Source organism: Squalius cephalus (assembly GCF_949319135.1).
Source record: "Squalius cephalus genome assembly, chromosome: 3".
NCBI classification, from domain to species: Eukaryota; Metazoa; Chordata; class Actinopteri; order Cypriniformes; family Leuciscidae; genus Squalius; species Squalius cephalus.
The window spans coordinates 49,011,194-49,036,898 of record NC_137124.1 but is presented as its reverse complement, the minus strand read 5'-3'; the positions used below and the strand labels follow the sequence as shown (position 1 = coordinate 49,036,898).

General features: G+C 38.4%; 1 protein-coding gene and 1 long non-coding RNA gene across 3 annotated transcripts in view; both read right to left on the bottom strand.

The window, feature by feature from the left end:
* The window catches only part of LOC307155625, an 821,100-nt gene that overhangs the window by 493,788 nt on the left and 301,607 nt on the right, over positions 1-25,705 (bottom strand). The gene's annotated exons all lie outside the window — the stretch shown is intronic.
* LOC307155606 (E3 ubiquitin-protein ligase TRIM21-like) lies at positions 534-18,653 on the bottom strand. Of its 2 annotated transcripts, none has more exons than XM_079866398.1 (7): positions 18,593-18,653; positions 11,568-12,160; positions 11,116-11,211; positions 3,995-4,228; positions 3,738-3,879; positions 1,894-1,920; positions 534-1,549 (listed from the first exon to the last, which is right to left on the bottom strand). In XM_079866398.1, the coding sequence occupies exons 2-7, from the start codon at positions 12,120-12,122 to the stop codon at positions 993-995; spliced, it is 1,611 nt and encodes a 536-aa protein (XP_079722524.1). In that variant the 5' UTR covers positions 12,123-12,160; positions 18,593-18,653; the 3' UTR covers positions 534-992. The 2 variants fall into 2 exon arrangements, with proteins under 2 accessions (XP_079722524.1, XP_079722525.1); XM_079866399.1 differs by having other exon boundaries at positions 11,568-12,140; positions 18,593-18,646.

Sequence of the window (25,705 nt, the reverse complement as noted above, 5' to 3'; positions counted from 1 at the left end):
TTTACTGTATTTTTCAAATGGCTGTGCAAATAGTATATAGTGCTGTCTTGAGCATTTTCAGGTAGTTTCACCAAGATTTGACATTTTTTTTGCATTGGAAAACATTTACAGAGTAAACTGTCATAATGAAAACATGACTAAGCCATTTGACTATCTTGTTCATAAACAATGGTGTCAGGACTTTTCATCTTGATGACACTGACACTTTCATTGACATGAATACTTGCTTTTGAGGAATGAGCTATCCATTTTGAGCAAGTGACATGCTTTTGCAGGTTATCAACTAGGTTTTGCAGTTTGTACTAATTGTTTTGAGAACTGCATTAACTGTTGTGCAAATGTAAATAGTGATGTGAGAAATGCACCAAAGCGACTGAGAAAAACTGTAATAGCAATATTTGGACAGAAAGCATAAACACACACACACACACACACACACACACACACACACACACACACACACACACACACACACACACACACACACACACACACACACACACACACACACACACACACACACATTCAAAACATCATTTAGCATGCTTTATTTATGTTGGGTTTCCATGGGGACTTTCCATAGACATAATGATTTTCATACTGTACAGACTGTATATTCTATCCACTAACCCTACCCCTAAACACAACACCAAGAGAAAACTTTCTGCATTTTTTCATTAAAAACAAAACAAACAAACAAAAAAAAACAATAAAACATAATTAGGATGATTTATAAGCTGTTTCCCCCAAGGTCCCTACAAGATCAAAAAGCAAGTTTAATTTCCATTTAAAGTTACAGGATAGATAGATAGATAAGATAGATAGATAGATAGATAGATAGATAGATAGATAGATAGATAGATAGATAGATAGATAGATAGATAGATAGATAGATAGATAGATAGATAGATAGATAGATAGATAGATAGATTAATTAGATAAATTACTATATCTGATTTAATTTGTTTCAAAATCAAGATTTGCCCTTTCTCTCACACAGAGACATCAGTTTGATTGACAGCACAAATGACCAATGGACTTGAGTTGTTCCCGTCTTTGTTTGGATGAGGATTAAAGTATGGACGGATTGCACCATGAAAACTACACTTAGTAAATGTGTAAATATGTGACTGAGCCACCATATCATAGAAGGAGACTATAGCCTCCTCACAGTCCACAAACACTCCCAGCTTCTGGGGTTTGGTGTTGAGATGCAGCAGGACTGGAGGGTCTTCAAAAGCTCCATACATGTTTTGACCGCAGAGCACAATGGACCAGTATCCCTCGCTGGGTTTGTAGGAGACTTTCCCTTTCCTGTTCGAGCCTTCTCTCATCACCCCGAGTTCCCAGCCAACCTTCTTCCCCACCTCCACGACCCAGAAGGCTCTTCCCGACGTGATGCGAGGCTTTCCCAGGACTCCTCCAACCAGGTCGAACTGTTGTGGACTGCCTGGGATGTCATGGCTTTTTCCAGTGTCTCTGACCACTTTGCCGTCTTTAGTCACCTCTAAGTGTGGATGTGCCGTTTCTGCATCCAGAGTCACGTCCACTGAGCAAATACAAGATTCTCAGATACTTGATGTTTGAGCTTTATTTCAATTGTTAACATTAGTTAACTGCATTAGTTAAAATGAACTAACAATGAACATTATTTTTAAAGCATTTATTAATCATGTTAATTTCAACATTTACTTATGCATAATTTAAATCAAAAGTTTAATGGACCTGAGCTGACACAAACAAACAGTTGTATTTTTTATTAACAAACGTTAACAAAGATGAATAAATACAGCAACAAATCTATTGTTACATTGTTAGTTAATGTTAGTTAATGCATTAAAGTTAACTAATGGGACCTTATTGTAAAGTGTTAACAATTATTCCTACACATACCTGAAAAGCTGTGAATTCTTCTAATTTCTGTAATGAGAAGAGATAACATCACAAAACAAATCATGACAACAGCTTTACATTTAAAGGATTAGTTCACTTCAGAATTAAAATTTCCTGATAATTTACTCACCCCTTTACTTTAATTTAAGTCAAAAAGGAATTAAGGTTTCTGAGGAAAACATTCCAGAATTTTTCACCATATAGTGGACTTCAATGGCAACCAATGGGTTAAAGGTCCAAATTGCAGTTTCAATGCAGGTTCAAAGGGTTCTACACGATCCCAGCCGCAGAATAAGGGTCTTATCTAGAGAAACGATCTGTGATTTTCAAAAGAAATATTACATTTTATATACTTTTTAGCCACAAATCCTCATCTTGCAGAACTCTGCGATGCGCCCTGCATTACGTCATCATGTTGGAAAGGTCACACGTGACATATGCAGAAGTACCGCGGTAGGGCAAAAAAACTCCCATTTAATTTTCTCCTCCAAGTTCAAAATCGTCCGACATCGCTGTTTTACCTTTTTTTTGTAAAGGGCATTTGACTTAGTCTTTGCACATTCGCTTTGTAAATATTGGATGGTACTTTCGTCTATGTTGCTATTGGTCTTTCCAACATGATTACTGTACGTAATGCCTGGTGCATCGCAGAGTTCTGCAAGATGAGCATTTGTGGTTAAAAAGTATATATATTTTTATTTGTTTAGAAAATGACAGATCGTTTCGCTAGATAAGGATCCCTTGGCTGGGATCGTGTAGAGCCCTTTGAAGCTGCATTGAAACTACAATTTGGACCTTCAACCCATTGGTTGCCATTGAAGTCCACTATATGGTGAAAAATCCTGGAATGTTTTCTTCAAAAACCTTAATTTCTTTGCGACTGAAGAAAGACATAAACATCTTGGATGACATGGGGGTGAGTAAATTATCAGGAAATTTTAATTCTGAAGTGAACCAATCCTTTAAAGGTACTGAGACAGACACACCATGAACAGATATCTGATGTTTTCCATATACATATACATATTCATATGATACATAAATGTTACTCAAAAATATATTAAATAATACCATGGTATTACCATCATTACCACTATCCACCTCTCCTTAACTAAACACAAGATTTGAGGTGTCATTCATGACTGTACACCCATGTGAAAAAAGAAGTGCGCTTAATTGTATTGTGCACTTTGTAGTGTAGGCCTACTTCAAATCTTTAAAGGAGTCCTATTATGCATGTTCACTTTTTCAACTTAAGTTAGTCTGTAATGTTGCTGTTTGAGCATAAAAAAGGGAGACATTTATTTAAAGGGCACCTATTATGCAAAATTCACTTTTACATGGCGTTTGAACATACATTTTGTTGGCAGTGTGTGTACACAACCACCCTATAATGATAAAAATCCACCCAGTGCTTTTTCTTTAAATCCCCATAAATCATAAGCACTGTCTCAGAATAAGCCTTTCTCAGATTCGGGGCAATGTGACGTACTTTTGCATAAGCCCCTCCCACGACTGTTGACTGACACTGCAGTTTTAGCGTAGACTCGCCCTGAGTGAGCCACAGTCCGCCATTGTTTATTTTAGTTTTTTATTTGCGTTTAGTAATTGCAATTAACATGCAATTAAGTGTTCCAAAACATTACATTCAGTTCATATACTTTCACAGTATATTATTTCTGTAATAAGTAATATTTTTAAAAGTAAGCTGAAATATACTTCTTTTTCACAAGGGCTCACAAACAGTGCAGGACATCTTGTCCAAATCCTTAACTCTATTTATCGGCAATAACAATAGGGAATGTTTGCTAATTATATCACAGCTCTCAGACATAATCACTCACCAACAGTGCAAAGTTTCTCCAAGTGAGTCTCAATCTCTGCCAATAAGGCTGCCTTTATATTTCTCATTGTGCCAAAGTTTAATTCAGTGTCAATGGAAATCATCCAGTCATCTCTGAACTCAGTTGGTACAGACGGGTAAGACTGAAAAGGGACATATAATAGTATTATTTGGGACACATAATAGTTTTATTTTGGACATATAACAGTATCATTTTGTGTTTGTAAAATATTAGTCAGTATTTCATGATTAACTGACCAGCAGGAAGAAGATGCCATCTTCCTCATTCATAGTGTGATTCAAGGAGTTGATGGTCTCCTTATACTTGAGAATGTCTTTTTGTATTTGTTGTGTCTTCTCATCCATCTCCTTCTCCAAACACCTCCTTCCGTCTTCCAGAGGAGCCAGCAGCACCTGCTCTGATCTCTTCACAGCCTCCATCACTGCAGCAAACACTTCCTTTATCTCCTGCTGCTCTCTTTCTATCAGAGCCTGCGAAGAGTGAAGGCATATAACACAAAAATTAAGCATATTCTTGATCTGGCAAGCTCTAAATCATTTCTTTGAGTCCAGGTCAGTGTTATTATTGTTTAATTTTTTTCACAAATATTTTCCGGGTCAAAATGACCCAAGGGAAGGATAAAATATAAATATTAGATGAAAAACAAACGAAAATAAAAATGATGTCTTAGCAACTAACTGAAATACATATGTTTAAGTAGGGCCTACAAAATTGCACAAACTTAAAGGGATAGTTCACTAAAAAAATGAAAATTAGCCCATGATTTACTCACCCTTAAGCCATCCTAGGTGTATATGACTTTCTTCTTTCAGACGAATACAATCAGAGTTATATTTAAAAATTCCCTGGTTCTTCCAAGGTTTATAATGGCATTGAATGGAGGATGAATTTGTGAAGTGATGCGTTTGTGTAAGAAAAATGTCCAAAAGAGTAAATACAAAAAATCTGTATGGATTACTTTTATGATGGATTGATGCACTTTTGGGGCTTCAAAATCTCATCCTCCATTCACTGGCATTATAAAGCTTGGAAGAGCCAGGACATTTTTTACAAAAAAACATAAAAATGTTTGGGTAAACTATCCCTTTAAACTGAAACAAAAATGTATTAAGGATATATAGTAATATTTAAAAACTAAAAAGTTATGAAAATAACAAAAGCAAAACAAAATTATTCAAATTAAAATAAAAACTAAAAATGTAAAAAATAATTCAAAATATTAATAAATACTAATAGTATTGTGAGCTTGAATTGTCTGTAAAATTCAGCTCGCAGTCTGACTTTTCTGAACCCTCGGTAAACGCAGGAGTAAGGCTACAAGGGGAAAATGGGGAAAGGGGAGAAGCCGTTTTTTGTTCAAGCACACATCTGTTTTAATGTATTTTTCCATGTATGTGTGTGATTCTTGGAAGCCAGCACAGATAGGAGATGGATTTGTCCAGAACATATACTGCCACATTTCTCCTTATGGACTTGTTTCTCTCTTTGTCTTGCATTCTATTTGAACTACATACTTTTAAGTATATCTCGATCAAAAGATTGAGTACAAGTACAAGTACAAACTAAATATACTTGGACTTTTCTCTTAGTATAAGTCAAGTGCACTTAAGTGTAATTTTAAGTATATTTCTGAGAAGTACATAAAGTATATTTTTGAGAAGTATATAAAATGTAGACTGAAAGTACACTTTCTTATTTATAGTTTAAAAGAGGTATACTAATAGAATACTTGAATAAACTTATTTTTCGTAAGGGGACACTGGAATTGGAATTTTATTTATTTATTTATTTAATAGTTTGTTTGTTTGTTTGTTTGTTTGCACTTGAATATTATTGAAGAATATATTTCAGATAATCCCTGCCCCTAAATGGCATTTACAGTTTTTCTCAGTCGCTTTGGTGCATTTCTCACATCACTATTTACATTTGCACAACTGTTAGTTCAACCTCCACAACATTTAGCCATTTGTGCACATCATAGTAGCAGTTTCTCATTCCTTCCAACAAATTGCAAATGCTTTTGGACATGCATAAATTGCTTTCATACAACTCTCTGCTGTTTTATAACATTATCATTTGCTTATGTCATGTCAGTCAAAATGAACTATACTTGTGAATGCTGAATAGTCATTCCATATAAAATTAATAGTCATCATTTCATTGCTTGAGTCATTACATACAAAAATGTTGAACTAGTTGTCAAAATCTGTCAAGCAAATTTGACTTATTTTTTAGGGGGAGGAAGGGGGAGGAAGGGGGAGGGGGAGGGGGAGGGGGAGGAAGGGGGAGGAAGGGGAAGGGGAAGGGCAAGGGGACGGGGAAGGGGAAGGGGAAGGGGACAAAACAGGAGAAGAGGCCAAGTACATAGGCGGATCCCTGATGAAATCAGGGCTACAATTGTGGATCATGTTGTCAATCATGACCTCACAATGGCTGAGGCTGGTCGAAGGGTGCAGGCAAATGTTGGGAGAACCACTGTAAATTCAATTATTCAAACATTTCGTCGGGAGAACAGGTGTGTGTATAAATGGACAGTAATTCAGCACTAAACAATCTGCACTGCACTACTGTCAAACATGAAGCTTGCAGTGGGACAAGAACTTGTCACTGTACATTTTACATTTAGACGTACTGTACAGCTTTACTGCATCACACATTTAGTGTATTGTAGTGTACAGTAGTGTTACAGTAAAGATTTGCCATATTTACTGTAATTTTACTCTGCACCACACAGGATTGCAAGACAACCTTGCAGAGGTGGAAGAGGGCCCCTTTTTACTCCGTAACAAGAGGAAGCCATTTGTGCAATGGTGATTGCAAACAATGCCATAAAGTTGAGAGAGATACAAAGTGTTGTTATAAGTTTCAGTCGCTACAATTGACAGAGTGCTCAGGAGAAATGAAATGCGGATGAAACAATTGTACAATGTGCCATTTGAACGGAACAGCGACAGAGTGAAGGAGATCCGTATGTACAGGTAAAACATGTATGTTTTCTATGCATATTCTAATGTTCAGTACTGTTTACTTTGTGTAATGTCATGCACTACACTTACATGACAGTTCTGTGTATGTGTATTCACAGTGCATACTGTACAATATGTTGTCCAAAATTCATCATGTTACACAGGAAATGTTGTTATAGTTTTTCTCACTCCCTCTTTTGTAATAAAGTATGTACTGGAGCTGGAGGCCAGGGAATCGCTGCACACATTCATATACCTTGATGAAGCGGGTTCCAATCTGGCAAAAGGTAGAAGACGTGGAAGGAATCACATTGGACAGAGAGCAACCATTGATGTCCCAGGCCAACGAGGAGGGAATATTACTATGTGTGCAGCCATCTCAGAAAACGGCGTCCTCACCCATATCCCCCGTCTTGGTCCATACAACACACAACATCTGCTGACTTTTTTAGACACTCTTTACAGGGACATAATCCCTAAGAATGAGAGGGGTCTAACTGGAGACCATCTGAGCAAGCATGTTGTTTTGGATAATGTGCATTTTCTCCACTCAGATGTTGTCAGACAGTGGTTTGCAGCACAAGATAGGATGCTGGTGGAATATCTCCCTCCCTACTCACCATTCCTAAATCCAATAGAGAAGTTTTTCTCTTCCTGGAGGTGGAAGGTATAACCGGCATCCACATACCCAAATGGCACTGCTAGCGGCCATGGATGCAGCATGTGATGACATCACAGCAGAGTCCTGCAGAGGGTGGATTCGCCACTCGAGGAGATGCTTTCCTCGCTGCATTGCAAGAGATGATATTCGCTGTGATGTAGATGAAATTATGTGGCCAGACAGAGAGGAACGTCTGGATGTGCATGAATGATTACAGTACTATGTATGTTGTATGTTCAGTTCCAATATGTACTGCAATATTGTTTACTTTACAGTTGTGCACAGCTCTACCCAAAGGGAGTTTATGTTTGTTGTAAATAAGGGTGTATTTTTTCTTTTGCACAATGCTGTGAACAAATTAGAATTGCAAACAATGGTGTCAGGACTTTTCATCTTGATGACTATAAGCCGCGTTTCCATTACAGATTTGCGCAAATGTTTTGCGCTATTATCTAAATATCGATAAAAAACTATTGCGAAATGACGGCGTTTCCATTAACCGATGTTATGCGACTAAAACGTCCTTTTTTCTCTCGCGATAAGTCATTCCAAAAATCACGGCAACTGACGTTGGTTTATAACATATCACAGCCAACGCATTAGACATTATTATTATTAATGGAAGGAGTACGTGGCGTGTTATCCAAGCATCAGGGAAAGACCCTTATAATGCGAACGACACATGGCGTTTCTGGGTGTTTCGCCCTCATTTCTGCTCCGAGGTTTTGATTGTGGCATTTCTTTGAGATTTAGAATCCAGTATTCCTATAGTCTAATTATTATTATTTTTTTAATGAATTTAATAAAGAACTCTGTCTCGTATTCTGTCCAAACGATCCATGTAGGCTATTTTGTGTCCATTCGTTTTTCCTTTTTTAACCCGTAGTTGAAAAACGAAAAATGAACGGTTGTTGTCTTTTTAAAACGCAAAGTTGAACACCAAAATTTTAATTTGAACTGGCTACACCAACTGCTGCGCAAAAAAAAGTAAATATCGAAGAATTTTCAGATTTTTGTTTATGACTTTTTGCCCCTTTATTAAACATTTAAAATAGTCACAAATTAATATGGAAAACATCTCGATTTTACTGGTTTTCTAAGGCCAAATTAGAACCTGGAATTGATGTTTTCCCGCAGTGCTGAATGAGAAGAGCCATTAATATTATTAATAAACTATTGTTTTGGCTAAAATCACATCTCCATCTCCGCTGTTAAGCAGATGCGCTTTTAGAGAGAAATGCACCTTTCATACGAATTACAAAATCAGAAGGTATTAGCTTTCGATTCGAATTTGTTCGTTTTAAAGTGGACATTTCAAGCTTTAGCCTATATTTTGTTTCAGTTCTCGCGCTCCAGTTTACGGAGATCATGAAAGTGCGTCTGATTGTTTTCTTTTACTTTACAAAAGCACAACGTTTTATTTTGTTATTGTGAGTTTACACAAATAAAAGTAGTTGAGAATAATGTATTATTATTTTCTGTATGGCCAGAAATGATAGAGTATTTTTAAGTTGTTTCCACTGTTGATAGGAAAATGCAAGTGTTCACGCCCGCGCCTCTGTGCCATGCAGTGCGCGCTCCTCACGCTTTGTTCTTTTTTTGCATAACAGCGTCTTCTAAATATAGCCTATTAAATGTTAAAATAAAATAATATAAAATAATTATTAGGCCTATTTGCGTAGCTATACATGGACCTCAAACACACCGCGTCTTCTAAGTCAGGTGACTGTAAATGGGCAAAAACTGTTTCCATTGCAGTTTTGCGAAATATTCCTTTTTCGAATTGCCTGAAAAACCACCTCATGAGAGCGTAAAAACTTTTTTGCGATAAACGGGAGTTTTTGCGAAATTGACGTGTTTCCATTGAGCGTATTTTTAATTCGCAATTTCAATTTGCGCAATTTGAAGGGTAATGGAAACGCGGCTACTGACATGAATACTTGCTTTTGAGGAATGAGCTATCCATTTTGAGCAAGTGACACGCTTTTGCAGGTTATCATTTAGGTTTTGCAGTTTGTACTAATTGTTTTGAGAACTGCATTAACTGTTGTGCAAATGTAAATAGTGATGTGAGAAATGCACCAAAGCGACTGAGAAAAACTGTAAAAACAAAGTGAACTATCGTTGGACTGTGACAGTCTCTTTCTGTCTATATGGGCAGCCCAAAGTCAAATATTTGTGAAACTAGTCTTTGCATGATCTTTGCATATTCTTCTTTACAAGGAACCTGGCTTAAAGATGAATGTAAATACTAACGTTGCCTATCGCATGTGGTTTGCTGAACGAGTTGGTGTTTGTATTGCCACTGAGCTCTTTCTCTTGTCCTCATCTTGTGTTGAAAACATGATTCTTCAAATTTAGTGTCTCCAATTCACCTATGTGGCATGTCTTTGGAAACTCAAACAAACACATGGAGAGCATGCAGACTCCACACAGAACAGCTATATTACCATATCAAACTCTCATGAACTGTTTATACACAGTATACAATGAGCCAACCATTTAAATCTGCATGATTATTCTTTAAAAGATTACAATCTCAATTCAAACACCTATGCTATCTTATTCCTAAATGACAACAATTCACCTATGTCTTTTAAACATTTGACAAGTATAATAATAATAATAATTCGTTACATTTATATAGCGCTTTTTCTGAGACCTCAAAGCGCTTTACATAGATGGGGGAATCTCCTCAACCACCACCAATGTGCAGCATCCACTTGGATGATGCAACGGCAGCCATATTGCGCCAGAACGCCCACCACACACCAGCTTACTGGTGGAGAGGAGACAGTGATGAAGCCAATCAGTATATGGGGATGATTAGGAGGCCATGAAGGACAGAGGCCAAGGGGCAAATTTGGCCAGGATGCCGGGGTTACACCCCTACTCTTTTTCGAAGGACATCCTGGGATTTTTAATGACCACAGAGAGTCAGGACCTCGGTTTAACGTCTCATCCGAAGGACGGTGCTCTTTTGGCAGTATAGTGTGATGACATATCGTGTTTGGCATATAGAAGTATGATGACAATGCAACATTCAAATATATGTTGGCACTGCCACTGACCCAGAGAGAGCAGTTGTCATGTAGCTATAGGTATGAAACAGCTTTGCAGTCTTTTCAACCACACAGTATCATTATTTCTGTGTTACAATAATTCAAATTATCACAGCGTGAGTCACTAAATAATTCATTCAAACCCATTTTTAAAAATAATAATTCAAATGAATTCAATATTTTAAATAGAATGCAGCAATTAACATTTTATAGGAATGTGTCATTTTGTTTATTTGTCTATTCAGAATTGTGGGATAATCGTGATCTCTATTTAAAGAAAATTAAAAATTATAAAAAATCAAGATTCTCAGTTTACCCAGAATCATGCAATTTCATGAATGCTGCTGTTAAATGCTCTGGCGATGAGATAAACATGGTGGACTGTGTACAGCTCACTCAGGGCGGGGTCTATGCTAATAGGGCAGAGTCCGTCAGCAGTCGTGGTTAGGGCCTAAGCAACACTAACTGACATCACAAAATCTAGAACTGAGAATTTTTACCATTACAGGGGTGGTTGTGTACACACACTGCTGACATCCATTTATGTTCAAACATTATGTAAAAGGGAATTTTGCAAATAGGTCCCCTTTAATTTAGTGAGTGGTGTCAAGTTATACATTGTATTTTTTTAATACATATTTGCGTGTTTTGTAGAAAGATGTATGTACCTGATATTTTTTGGCTGATTCCTTAAGCTCGTCGAGTTTGTTTTCCCTCTGATTGATCATCCTTTCCAGCTCTTCAATAGTTGTTTGCTGCTCAGCCTGTACACACACACACAAACACACACACACACACACACACACACACACACACACACACACACACACACACACACACACACACACACACACACACAGCTTTCTGAGTACACTGAATTAATCTAAAGTCAATTAAAATTATATCAAAACCCGGTGTGATGGGCAACTACAGTATGTAAATCCAAAATTTGTGTTTAATAAGTTGTAAATTCAATGATTCAATAGTATTTTTTTCTTTCTCAATTATTTAAAAAACTCGCCAGTTTAAGTTTTGTTTATTCTTTTTGGGAAACAATTAAAACCCTATCTCAGGTGAAAAGATTAATCTGTGTTATTTCCCAAGAGCTTGATTTTCTCACCTGTCTCCTTTCTCTCTCTATCTCCACAGGTATCACATCTCCACCCAACTTCACACATAAGGTGCAGATGCAGCGCTCGTTCTGTCTGCAGTAGAGTTCCAGAGGCCTACCGTGCGAATTGCATGCTCTCTGATCCAACTTCTCCATGGGATTCACCAGTTTATGGCCTTTGAATCTCACCATAGACTGGTGCGGCTTCAGGTGTTGATCGCAGTATGAAAGAAGGCAGTTCAAGCAGGACTTCACGGCTCTGAACGTGAGGTGCTCGTCACAGATGTCACATGGGACCACGCCTCTTTCTCCACAGAAGAGGCTCAGGTCGGGTAACTGCATCTGGTGAAATTCTCGCAGGAGGGCATCGAGTGCTGCGTTCACAGATGGCTTGGTGGACACAGGCTCCTGGCAAAGAGGGCAGTGTGGCTCGGACATGCTTATGTGCTGGTCCAGACAACGCTTGCAGAAGGTGTGCCCACATGTGGTTGAGACCGGATCTGCTAACAGGTTTTTACAGATGGGGCAATGAAGGTGGCGAGAGACGTCTACGGCTGTAGTCATTTTGATTGTTTGTCAAAACTAAAGGGAAAACAGAACAGCTGCAACAACAACAGCAGCAACATTAATTATAATATTGATGGCCATGGATTAATTACGCCTAAAAATAACTGTTCTTGATAAGACTGTTTGCTCAAAGATCTTACATTTAAGATGAAGTAATAACTAGGGGCCAGTTCCAACAAGGCCCTTAAGTTATAAGAAACCTTAAAACCCTAAGTTATAAGGTTAAAGGTCCCATTGCATGGATTATTTTATTATTTTAGAATGTTTCCTGGGGTGCCCTTATAATGTTAGTATGTTTTTTAGATCAAAAGTATGTTAGTATGTTATAATTTAGAAATAAAAGGCATAATTCCTAGCCTGATTTTAGCCTCTGATCTGAACGCTCTGTTTGAAGGGGTGTGTCTGCTGTGAGACTTCAGTGTAAACGCCCACTGCTGTGATTGGCTGACATGCTTGCATATGAAATATCTCGCATTACATGTGTAACTCTCTCGAAAACTTTTACTATTACAGCTATTATACGTTTTTACTATTACAGCTATCGGGATTAACGAATCGTGATAAGCTTTTTAAGTATTTAGATCTATTCCCATCACATTAAAGGTTGCAGTGATGAGCATTGAGCAGATGACAGCCTGTTGATCGCGTGAATGAAGATCTTATCATTGCAACGCAGTTCCTGCACTCTCACTAATGATTTCACCAATGCAAACATGAGGTAAGTACAGTAAGAGCTTCGTTGTGCAGTGTAACAGCGTCATTGATTTCATAACGAGTTTTGGCAAGTGTCCAGATAAACTTGCGCTGTGTGATTGACAGCTTGGGCGATTGGAAAGGGATTGTTCTTTGATCGCTTTCTGTAGGCTACCGGTATATATTTTAATCACAGTTTAAATAAGATTATTTTCATCCTACTAAGAGAAACGATGTGAAGTTGATCGTTCAGTCACTGGCTTGATTTATTGATGCATAAACAGTATTGAACGACTTTGAGAGAAAGATTATCTGTCTGAACTTGAACAATTACACATCAGAAATTCACATAACCCACTGGTTCTTCAGAGGCTCGGATGAAGGAACTAAAAAAATACTTTTGTGTTCATTTGTACATCCAAACACTGAGCAACTGCCATGATTTGCTCGTTTGCAAGCCATGATGTCTCTCGAGGAAAAAACAATATCGCGCTCACGCAGCTCATTTTCTCATGGGCGGCCAAATTCTCTTTGCGGGCAAAGAAGAGAAAGGGGAGGTGACCTTTCCCCTTATGACGACATAAGGGGAAGATTTCTAGATTCGCCCGTCTGAGCTTTCATTTTCTCAAAAATACCCAGGGCTTGGTTTACACCCATCAAAACGTCTAGCCACTGGGGGACCATAGGCAGGCTAGGGAAACTCATATTAAGGTTAAAAAACCTCATAAAGTGAAATTTTCATGCGACGGGACCTTTAAGGATACCCTTAGTGAAACATCTGTTGCAAAAAATAAATAAATAAAATACCTAAGGGTCCTCAAGGGTCATAAAGGGCTTAAGGTACCTTAAGGCCATCATTAAGCCTTTCCCCTTAATTGCTTAAGTGTTCCTTTAGATTCTCTTATGTGTTGCATAAAAGTCCTTGGAAACCATTTGTTTTTGGTTGTTCCCTGCTGGTCATCCACTTCAGGGCATCGGACATACTTCTTGTAATGCACCAGATGTCAGTCTCAAGAGGACTATCTGGCAACATCGTGACTTCTGCCAAATGTGTCTCAATGGGTCCAACAGATCATAGGCTATACGTTCACACTCCAATTTATGTATCTGATTGAAATCTGATCTAAAATGATTGACGTCCACACTGTGTATCGCAACTGTTTTGTACGATTTGTATGTCTATACCTCTCTTTCGTTTCGTCTATGGTAATAACGTTGCGTTGGTAGGAATACACCAAAAACAACAACAACCGCAACATGGAGGGGTTTGCAAAAGAGACGTTGTCTTATTTAAATTTTTCAACATGACAATGTGTAGCCGCCGCATTGGTCTACTGCGTCTTCTGAGGCAGCGGAAGAACTGTAGGAGGCTGGTATGCACAGCTTTTTTCCAAGCTGTCGTTTCGGCCGGTTTAAAAACATGTCTCCATTATATTGTCATTTTCTGCTCATCATGCACTTTTAGCATGTTTCCAATAGCAATGTCTGATGTGGAAGAAGCCTCAGTTCTTGGTTCTTGTATGTTAGCATTGGGGCCATGATGGGTCCATAGTGGACTCTAAGTGGGGCTCAGTTAGATGTTCATTATATGGGCTCACTTGGGTCCCAAATGGGGGCTAATAATAATGTGGCCAAGGTGGGCTACACACAAAAATCTTATGGGACTTTTTTTTTCAAACGAGAAGATGGGATTCGCTGTTTAGGTTATCCCAAATTATTAGGATAATAGTTTAGGTTAATATTTTAGGTTAGATACACACAGGGCTTGACTAACTTTTTTGCTCACCAGCCACTGTGGCCAGTGGTTTTCCAAAGTTACTAGCCACTTAGCATTTTCACTGGCCAATTTTGACACCGATACCATGGGCAAAACTGCCACATATATATTTTTAATGGAATGGAATGGAAGGGGCAGCTTTATGTGCGCGCACTTTGGGTGTGAGCAAAAAATCTGCGGGAATGAGTTATGCACAATGTGCGCAATCTCATGCACAAATTCAAGCCCTGTAACACCAACAATATTCATCCGAAGCAAATTAAATGAGTGAGTGAGTGTTAACTCACTGTCGGAAAGAGAGAGCAAGAAAGCGCAGCTGGTACCATGTGTATGTAGCGGAGCTACACGTAATTGGAATGTTGAATAAAATGTCTGTGTGCGTGTTTGTGAGACGTTCATCCACAGGTGCAGCTGATAACGGGGAACAATCAGCAGCCTTCGTGATTAGTGGCTGGAGTGGATAAAAGCCGATGGATTCTGTTAACCGGAGCCCTTGTCTGTAACCGGCGCCCGAATACGACTTCACGCACCGCAACCCACGAGAGCTGAGACGTTGGCACTACACCGCCTCTGACTTTTCAGATAACCGTGAGCCGGCCCCCATCTGCTTGGACGCAGTGAGGATGGCGAAAGAATCATCCAACGAACTCTAGTCCTCGCATTGAAGGAAAGTAGTTTTGCTACTGCCTTGCGAATGAGTGGGCTTTACCCCGCGATTTGTTGTGAAGAGTTGACTGATTCACTTTCCCCTCCTCGCAGTTCCGGGTGGAGTTTCCACGGTTACCATCCGTGGAGGAACGCTGTCGACGGGAGGCGTGAGCTACCCTGCATCTGTGTGAGGGACGAAGAGGCAGAGACGGCGGCGACTTCCTTGTTCTGTGATTACGAACTGTGGGCCGGTGTGGTGAATAATCCGGTCACTTTGGTGTGATGAGTCCGGGCTTAGGACCAACCAATCCGATTGGTTCAAAGCACGTTTTATGGGTAATCGCTTTAGTGCCTGGTTACAAGTCATACAAAATCATTTTATTATAGAAGACGTTTGTACTACGTTATAACGAGTCATTAATGTATTTAATGTATTTTAAATTTTACATTTCATATACTAGTATTTAACCGAAGCTATAGATTGTGAAATTAAACATTTCTCGTTGTTAGTGTTTTTTTTTTTTAGGTAGCTTAGATAATAGCATAGCATACAGCTAACATTATCCGGTGATCTAAGCTAACTAAAAAACACACTAACTACGAGAAATGTTTAATTTCACAATCTATAGCTTCGGTTAAATACTAGTATATGAAACGTATAATTTAAAATACATTAAATACATTAATGACTCGTTATAATGTAGTACAAACATCTTCTATAATAAAATGATTTTGTATGATTTGTAACCAGGCACTAAAATGATTACCCAATCGGATTGCTTGGGTCCTAACGGGCTTAGGACCCAAGCAATCCGATTGGGTAATCATTTTAGTAATGACTCATCACACCAAAGTGACCGGATTATTCACCACACCGGCCGTGAGTGGTTGCTGGGCTGTTAATTTATCTCCTGTATAACGACTGGGGGTTTTATTAGGCAGGCTATGGTTAGGTTATAAGGTCTGGCTGCTCGTTATAGTTTTTCTTAACAGTGAGTGTGGTGAAAGATGATCCTTTGTGTAAACAGTGCTTTAACGGAGTAGCATTTAACTGTGTGTGCGTGTCACTCCTGGCTTGGTTTATTGCGTTATGCTGTTTGATCCTGTGTGCCTCTTGTCACCACCGTTTATGGCTATTCAGCCCTTTCTCATGAAAGTGTGATCATACGTGTGATGTGATTTGTACACGAGTGTAGAATTGCTAGTAGTACGTCTACCTGCGTTAGAGTAACTGTGACCTTAGGACTTCCCTCCCCTCTAGAGGGCGCCAGATCTTCCACACTGGTTTTGAAGCAGTAGTGTTAATTGCTTATGTATATTTATACATAACTTGCTGCACCTATCCACATTGGTAATGCTGTGATTGTAGACCACGCATATGGACGTTACTAACTTCCCTGCCTAGTCGTGCATATACCTATATATTGTGAGTTTTATATGCATTTAAAGGTTGTTAATAAAACTGAGTTTTATATACAGTACCCTTTGTACCTCAAGGGTCAACAATAAAATTTTCTTCTCCAGTTACATGTATTCTAAGTAAGATACACCGGTGTTTTGCCAGATGAGAAGTTTATTCTATGTATCATCTTTTTACTACTTTAGTTCATTTTACTTTAATTAATTTTATAACTGTATCATTTATCCCTTTTAATTCATTTTATAACTGTTTAAATTACCCTTGCTTTTATTTTGTGTTTATTTTCTATGCAAAGCACTTTGAATTGCCATAGTATGATTATTGTAATTCCTTTCTATGTAAAGCATTTTGAATAACTGTTTTAATTTTCCTTGCTTTTATTTTGTGATTATTTTTATTCCTTTCTATGTAAAGCACTTTGAATTGCCATAGTGTATGAAATGTGCTATATAAACAAACTTGCCTTGCCTTGCCTATTTAGCGGAAAATTAGCATTGGAAGCATTTCAGATATTTCAGTATCAATATATATCAAAAAATTTATATTTTTGAAAACACTACATTGCACTTAGTTTATTATTTCAAATGCCTTTTTAAATCACTACAACTGAAAAATGTATATATTATATAGCTTATAAAATTAAAAACTGCATTACATGCCACTGCTGAAATCCACCCGCATTTGGCAGTTTGGCGGATGTTAATGTCAAGCCTTGGATACGTATAAATAAAAAGAAATGAGTCAAGGATCATGGATTGTTATTTGTATATTAAATTATTATATAATCATATAAAACCAATTAAATACTTAAAATGTATTCAATTTAATTAACTGGTTTAAAATGTTTTTTATACAATTCTGGTAGTTACCCATATTTGTAAACCAAATCAGCTGCAAAAAAAGTACTTATAAATATAGCCCAAATGTGGCCCATATGGAACCCTAAAATAAACGGAGCCCAAAACTTTAACCAAGCTGGAGCCCACATTCAGCCCATTAAAGTGCCCACTCTGACCCCATATCCATATGAGGCCCATGTAACCCAGATAAACCCCATGTGGTCATGTTGGCTGGGACATTGCTAGGCGGTTGCTAGGGTGTTGATAAGCAATCCTAGGATGTTCTTTGTAGTTGTTAGGGCATTGCTAGTTGGTTGCTAGGATGTTGCTAAGCATATAATTACCATTTATATTACCATACCATTTAAAGGTGTTCTGTGTATAGCTGTTAGGACATTCCTAAGTGGTTGTAAGCCAGACTGAAAAGAGTCAATTCTCAAGTCTCCATGATATACTGGTCTCTACACACGATATGTGCGTGCATAGTGACAAAAGATACAATGCAGAGGTCTCATTTCTTGTAGAACTTGTTCTTTATATGGCACAGCAATGCAACACACGGCGTGAGAGGCTGATAAAACAGCAAGACACAGATGCATCTCAAAGACATGTATAGCACATAAAGACAACCAAAACGTAACCATTAAACCCTGGTGCCATTGATGCTGCATTTTGGCAATCCAATGGTTTTAAATAAAAAAAGAATTGAAATTGATTCAACAAAAATTGCATTATCGAACAAGTGAACTGCATATTTAATATCTTATCTCTTAAGTCTGATGGCTTAGAAAAGTAATATCATGGCTTTCCTAAACAAGCTTCATGATTTGAGGAATCATTCCCAAGCTGCCAAATTTTAAAACATTTCAATATTTATTGTTTTGAAAAACAACAATACAAAAGTAGTATGATTAGCAAGTGTGATGGCTTAGAAAAGCAACATGCAGCGTGATTTCAGGAAATATTCACATATCAAAGTTTAATTATTTTTAATTGTTTTGAAAAACAATAGAATGATGAGCAATAGTAGTGATCCTTTCGTTTGCAAACACCCTAATGATCATGAGAAATAAGCAAGAATTAGATTTACCTTAATCAGAAGTATGAATTCTTTATTCTTCTCTTCAGTGACTCTATTCTGTCTCTCTCTCTCTCCTATTTATGTACAGTAGAGTTTCGTTTCCTCACAATCTCTCTGTTATCACTTTCATTCCCAGAAAAAGAAGCTACACCCTCTGTTCCCACTCCACATATACCACACCCCCTGTTACTCCACATTTACACACATTTTCATCATTACTTTGCATGTGCTTTTGACGTGCCTGCATTCAATAAATCAAAAGCAACCACACTAGTTATTACCAACATCAATCAATGACATTATACATCTTCACATTCTTTGTCCATAAATGTATTATATTGCTTGTTGACTAAGTTATAAGGATATTTAGGTAACCGAGCACATTCCCCCCAGACAGGGAGAGTCTAGGGAGTCAGATAAAATGTTTACAATGAAAAATGATTTACCTGCATAAGGTAATCACATTACAGGATGTCGAGGAAGACCAGGCTGGATGAAGATGAATACGAAGTGTATATATGGTTAAAGGAATTAGGAGGCTTTATAATAATCTGTTCATTTGCTTATTCAATCAATTCCGAAAGTCTTGAATGAATATGCATAACAAGAAGAGTATAAACTGTGTATCTGACCAATTAACTTTGAAGGACCACTATATGTGTCTCATACTTTATATGTGGGCTCATATGAAAAATAATCTGAAGTAACACAGATGGAATAGAGCAAAGTTTGTGGGAAAATATTAACCAATTAATTCATTTTTCTTATGTAAGTGTATGCCCAAAGTGTACCCCTTTACTATTATTATACACACAATTATTGTGCTTTATTCTTATATTGAAAGAAACCTGACACCTGAAGCCCTCATTCACTTTTATTGGAAAAGAGCATGATATTATTCAACATTTCTCCTTTTGTGTTGCAGAGAGGAACAAAGTCTTTGGAACAACACAATTATTACGACTGTGAGTTAAACTGAATGTTGCTTAACCTTTTTCCCAATCCATGATGTTAAAAAGCAGAAAGTGAAAGTGAAACCAAGTGAGCATGTTGCCATGAACAAGAAAGCTTGTGGTGAAATGAAACTAATATGCAGAATGTGAAACTGAGTGAGAAATAAAAAAAAGTGAACTGACATTAAAACTAAAAACTAAAAAAAGGGAAATTTAAAATGTGAAATTTCCGTGAAGGAAGGTTATGATGAGTAGTTCTCAATCTGAGAATGTTATGTTAATAGAAAAACGACTCCAATTATGAGCCCTGGTCTTAGATATAAAAGGAAATTTAGAAATAAATCCAAAGGGTCTAAGATAGCTGAAGATAATTCGCTTTGGTTGGCGCTGAGCCAGAGACGGACGCGCTCAGTGCTTGTCATATATCACAACTATTCAGTGTTTTCAACCACATAAGGTTTATTTCAGGTTTTAGACATTAAAATACACATAAGTACTAACAAAACAATACATTTGTAGTTTGTAAAATACACAGTGATGTCTATGGAAGCGGCAATAATAATCATTGTATTAAAATTTGACGTAGCCTCGACCCCGGACCTGTCCTCGAACCGACGATGCGGTACTTGTCACCGGACTGTAACGTTAGTCCTCATCAGAGTCAACAATGCTTTCATCATGGAAACTCTTACATGCAAAACACCGTATATGTTATGAATCTAACACGAAATTCACCTTCATCACAGTGTAACTGATGGTAATGGAAAAACGTGTATCAATGCAACCTGTTTTTAGCTGCTTATAAATATAGCTCGTTACCTATAAATATAGCTCGTTACCGAATCAAACAAAGTAGCATATATTTGAAACTTTACCAGTATCGATATGCTAGCTTGATAGTGAGTACTAAAATAAATCTTATTTGTTTATATTTATAGTGATAAAGTTAGGTATTTTATTACATGTGATTCTGACATGATGTCACTGCATGCACTGCACTCCTTCCTCTCCACTCGTCTCAGGTAAATAAATGCGTCTTCAGCTGAGCCTGAGCGTTTGGCGTCGCGCGTTCATGTTTTTTGGGGGCGTGGCTTTGGAAGGAGCTCAGAAGGGAGGGGGTGGGAGTGAATGGAAATAATGAGCTGTGTTTATTGCAGATTAAAAGGTCTACAGTCACTCGATTTGTATACTCTCTTTTTCAGAGCACTTACATTTTAATTATGTATTGGTATATAAAGACAGTTTAAACAAATTTGAAAAAAAGTTTTTTTTATAAAAATCCTACCTACCCTACCTTTAAGCACGTTCTTAATAAGAAAAAAATAGTTTTCCAACAGAATGACATGCATAAAAAAAGAGACTCAAAGGTTGGTGAAGAATGAAATAAAATTGGCCAAAATCCAGTTTAAGGACAAAGTGGAAGATCAGCTGAAGAATGGCAATGCTTACTGTGCTTGGAGAGGGATTAAGGCTATGGTGGGAATGAGTGATGAGAAAAAAAGGGTAAATACATCTGACAAACCTGACTCTGCCTTGGTGGAGGAGTTGAATCAGTTTTATTTAAGATTTGACTCCCATGAAATTTAATGATAAACTGTCTGAATTCAGAATTGAGTCTGAGGGAAGTCAGATTCTGATTGATGAGACAGATGTCTGGAAGTCTCTTGAGCAGACAAGCATAAGGAAGAGCCAGGGGCCTGACCGCATCAGCGGCCGATTGCTTAAAAATTGTGCTCTGTTCTTGAGCAGTATTTCACAAAGGAAAGCAGGACAACCAGAGAAGATGCAATTGTATTTCAAAATGCAAATGGTAAACGGATAGTGAGTCCATTTACCTGCAGGCTATGAAGAAGACATGAACATGCTTGGAAACTCAGATCATAAATCAGAAAAACAGTTCTCACATTAATTGATATACTGTTCTAGCCTGTATGCATGCTTGAGGTAATGTGGATTTTTGTACATTCCTTTAATAATTCGAAGAGTAGTCTTGCATGTGTGGCAGAGTGGGGGACGCGAGAGCAAAGCTAGACAGCAAGGAAGTTCAAATTAAATAAACTGATAAGATTTTCAATGTAGCCAACTACGCCACCTTGGGACTTTCACCCAAGGATATACTCAGACAACACAGGTTCGTTTCTTTGGCAAAGAGGACTGAGACGGTTCTGACCATTAAAAAAACAACAATTTATTACAAAATCTTCTCACATTGAAAAAACACATTCACTAATAAATACCTTCCAAACATTTACCTCTTAATTACCTACATGTTAGCACAAAAAGGAAGGCATCACTAATAAATACCTTCCAAACATTTACCTCTTAATTACCTACATGTTAGTACAAAAAGGAAGGCATTTAAAATAAATTAAATTAAAATAAAAGAAAGAAAGAAAAACAAAAAAACAAAAACTGGGGGTTAATCGAAGACATTAACAGGAGAAGAATCTCTGACCCACCTTGTAAGTAATCACTCACTACACCCACACGTTAGTGTCCCACACTACAAAGACAATGAAACAAATCCACACGCAAGTGTGTTTAACACTGCACCCCAAATGGAGGTGGGCCAAATTACCCCCTTTCAGATGTCCCAGAGAGAACCCACTTAAGTTACAGATTCCATTAAAATAAATAAACAAAACAAATTTATAAGGGAGACAAAAACAGCAGCGTAGTTTGGGTCCGTGTATCCTGCTGATTACAGATGCACTTACACGGCTCTGAGCTGGAAGCACGCCGTTAGGCACGCCCCCCAACCTGCACACACATTCACAACGGTGAGATTTAAGCACTTTTTTTAAATCAAAAGAATCCCCCAAAGAGATCATACTCACTGCATCAGGACAATGTATATAAAATGACTGCATGCTGCAACATGCCCTCACTGCACTGTATCAACTGCAGAACAGGCTTTAGGTTACACACCAACATTAAACAAAAAAATAAATTAAATCACCTATCACTTTACACCCATCCACATACCTGAGATTGGACAAATAAGCGACCCAAACTACACGACTCCATCAGGAAAAGGCAGAAAAAGGGACAGCAAGAGAGTAACCAGAAACAGCTAAACAAACTCTGCTATGGGTGTCTTGCTTTTATTATAAGTGCAATCATGATAATGAGTAACCAGCCGGTTTCTGACACAGCTGAGTCTATGGGGAGATTATTCCCATTCTCCACCAGGGGGAGTAACGGAGGGAAATACCCAATCTGCTACAATCCACCCCACCCATTTGCGTCGTCGACCCGACGATGGACCACTAGCCCATAAATCTCAGCTCCAGGGTCTAAAAAATAAATTGGTGTTAAACGCAATCATCTGGGAATTCATAGTTCCTCCACATTACACCCTCTGGCATATGGCCCATTTTCTAACAATGCCGTACACCACCCTGTCAGTGGTCGGAAGCTAGTAGAGAGAACACTGAAGGCCGGAGCATTACTACTAGTAGGGCCTAAGGCTGATGCTTGACGCAGGGCAGGCGTGCATTATCTGCCTCCAACCAGGCTACCAACTCCTACAATTGTTGCAAGTCCTCTGCCATGACGGCTACTCAACGAGAAAGACAATAGAGGAACACTTGCTACAAGTCCTCTGCCATGACGGCTACTCAACAAGACAATAGAGGGACACTTGCTACAAGTCCTCTGCCATGACGGCTACACAAGAAACATGAGAGACACTTGGTAAAAGTCCTCTTGCCATGACGGCTACACAGGAACACGAGACACTGGTTACAAGTGCTCTGCCATGACGGCTACACAAGAAACACAAGAGGTACTTAGTACAAGTCCTCTTCTCATGACGGCTACACGACGAGAAACACGAGATACTTGGTGCAAGTCCTCTGGCCATGACGGCTACTCGACGAGAAACACAAGATAAACTTAGTACAAGTCCTCCTGCCATGACGGCTACACAATAAACACGAGACACTTGCTACAAGTGCTCTGGCCTTGACGGCTACACAATAAAAAACACTAGAGACACTTGGTACAAGTCCTCTGGCCTTGACGGCTACACAACAAGAAACACTAGAGACACTTGCTACAAGTGCTCTGGCCTTGACGGCTACACAAGAAACACTTGTTACAAGTGCTCTGCCATGACGGCTACACAACAGGAAACACTAGAGACACTTGGTACAAGTCCTCTGGCCTTGACGGCTACACAACAAGAAACACTAGAGACACTTGTTACAAGTACACAGCCATGACGGCTACACCACGAGAAACTTGGTACAAGTCCTCTGGCCTTGACGGCTACACAACAAGAAACACCAGAGACACTTGAGACAAATAAATAAATAAAAAAAACAACTTCAAAAGACACCTGCCCAACATAATGGAGCCTACTGCTGTTTTGTCTTCCCAAAGAAAAAAAAAAAAAAGGAAAAATAAATAAAATTAACCTTGAGCAGAACGTCTCAGCCTCAATTGGGTAAGAATCCTGCCGACTACGCCAAATGTGGCAGAGTGGGGGACGCGAGAGCAAAGCTAGACAGCAAGGAAGTTCACATTAAATAAACTGATAAGATTTTCAATGTAGCCAACTACGCCACCTTGGGACTTTCGCCCAAGGATATACTCAGACAACACAGGTTTGTTTATCTGACAATTAAAAACACAACAATTTATTACAAAATCTTCTCACATTGAAAAACACATTCACTAATAAATACCTTCCAAACATTTACCTCTTAATTACCTACATGTTAGTACAAAAAGGAAGGCATCACTAATAAATACCTTCCAAACATTTACCTCTTAATTACCTACATGTTAGTACAAAAAGGAAGGCATTTAAAATACAATTAAATTCAAATAAAATAAAGAAAGAAAGACAAAAAAAACAAAGACTGGGGGTTAATCGAAGACATTAACAGGAGAAGAATCTCTGACCCACCTTGTAAGTAATCACTCACTACACCCACACGTTAGTGTCCCACACTACAAAGACAATGAAACAAATCCACACTCAAGTGTGTTTAACACTACACCCCAAATGGAGGTGGGCCAAATTACCACATTTCAGATGTCCCAGAGAGAACCCACTTAAGTTACAGATTCCATAAAAATAAATAAACAAAACAAATTTATAAGGGAGACAAAAACAGCAGCGTAGTTTGGGTCCGTGTATCCTGCTGATTACAGATGCACTTACACGGCTCTGAGCTGGAAGCACGCCGTTAGGCACGCCCCCCAACTGCATCAGGACAATGTATATAAAATGACTGCATGCTGCAACATGCCCTCACTGCACTGTATCAACTGAGATTGGACAAATAAGCGACCCAAACTACACGACTCCATCAGGAAAAGGCAGAAAAAGGGACAGCAAGAGAGTAACCAGAAACAGCTAAACAAACTCTGCTATGGGTGTCTTGCTTTTATTATAAGTGCAATCATGATAATGAGTAACCAGCCGGTTTCTGACACAGCTGAGTCTATGGGGAGATTATTCCCATTCTCCACCAGGGGGAGTAACGGAGGGAAATACCCAATCTGCTACACATGCATGAATTAATGCTTTATGCATGAATTCATGATTCATGTACCATAACCGTAGCTTTATCCACAATGTGTGGTAAAAACCTTTTTTTTTTTGTGTGAACAAAGAAAACATCATGATCATGCGGTCAAACATCATGATCATGCGATTTGACAATGTTTAATAGATGATAAACAGTTCAGGCAAAATAACACAGGTGGCCGCAAGGCATGTAAATCCAACAGAAAGTCTCTCAGTATTAAATCCAACAGAAGACAATCTCAGCCAAAGGGAACAGAAAGTCTCTCTGTGATAATGGAACATAAATACAGGTCAGGGCCGGCAACAGGAAATCCCGGAGGTAGAGAGGCTGGGTCCGTAGAGAGCACGGGAACGCCAAACCGTGGACCACTCACGTTAGCTGGAGGTTGGACAAAGCAGAGGCGAGGTAATAATGTTGTCAGAAAAGAACACGCACCAGACAGGACTCGACAAGACAGGGGCTGGAATTGCAGGCTAACAGGTACGTAACATTAGCAATAATCTGACAAAGAACAAAAGAAAGGAAGGCCTAGAAATAGAGAGTCTAATCAGAGAAGGTGGGAAACAGGTGAGGAGAGAGAGTGAAGAGATGACGTGATGAGAAACAGCTGAAAGCGAATGAGATAA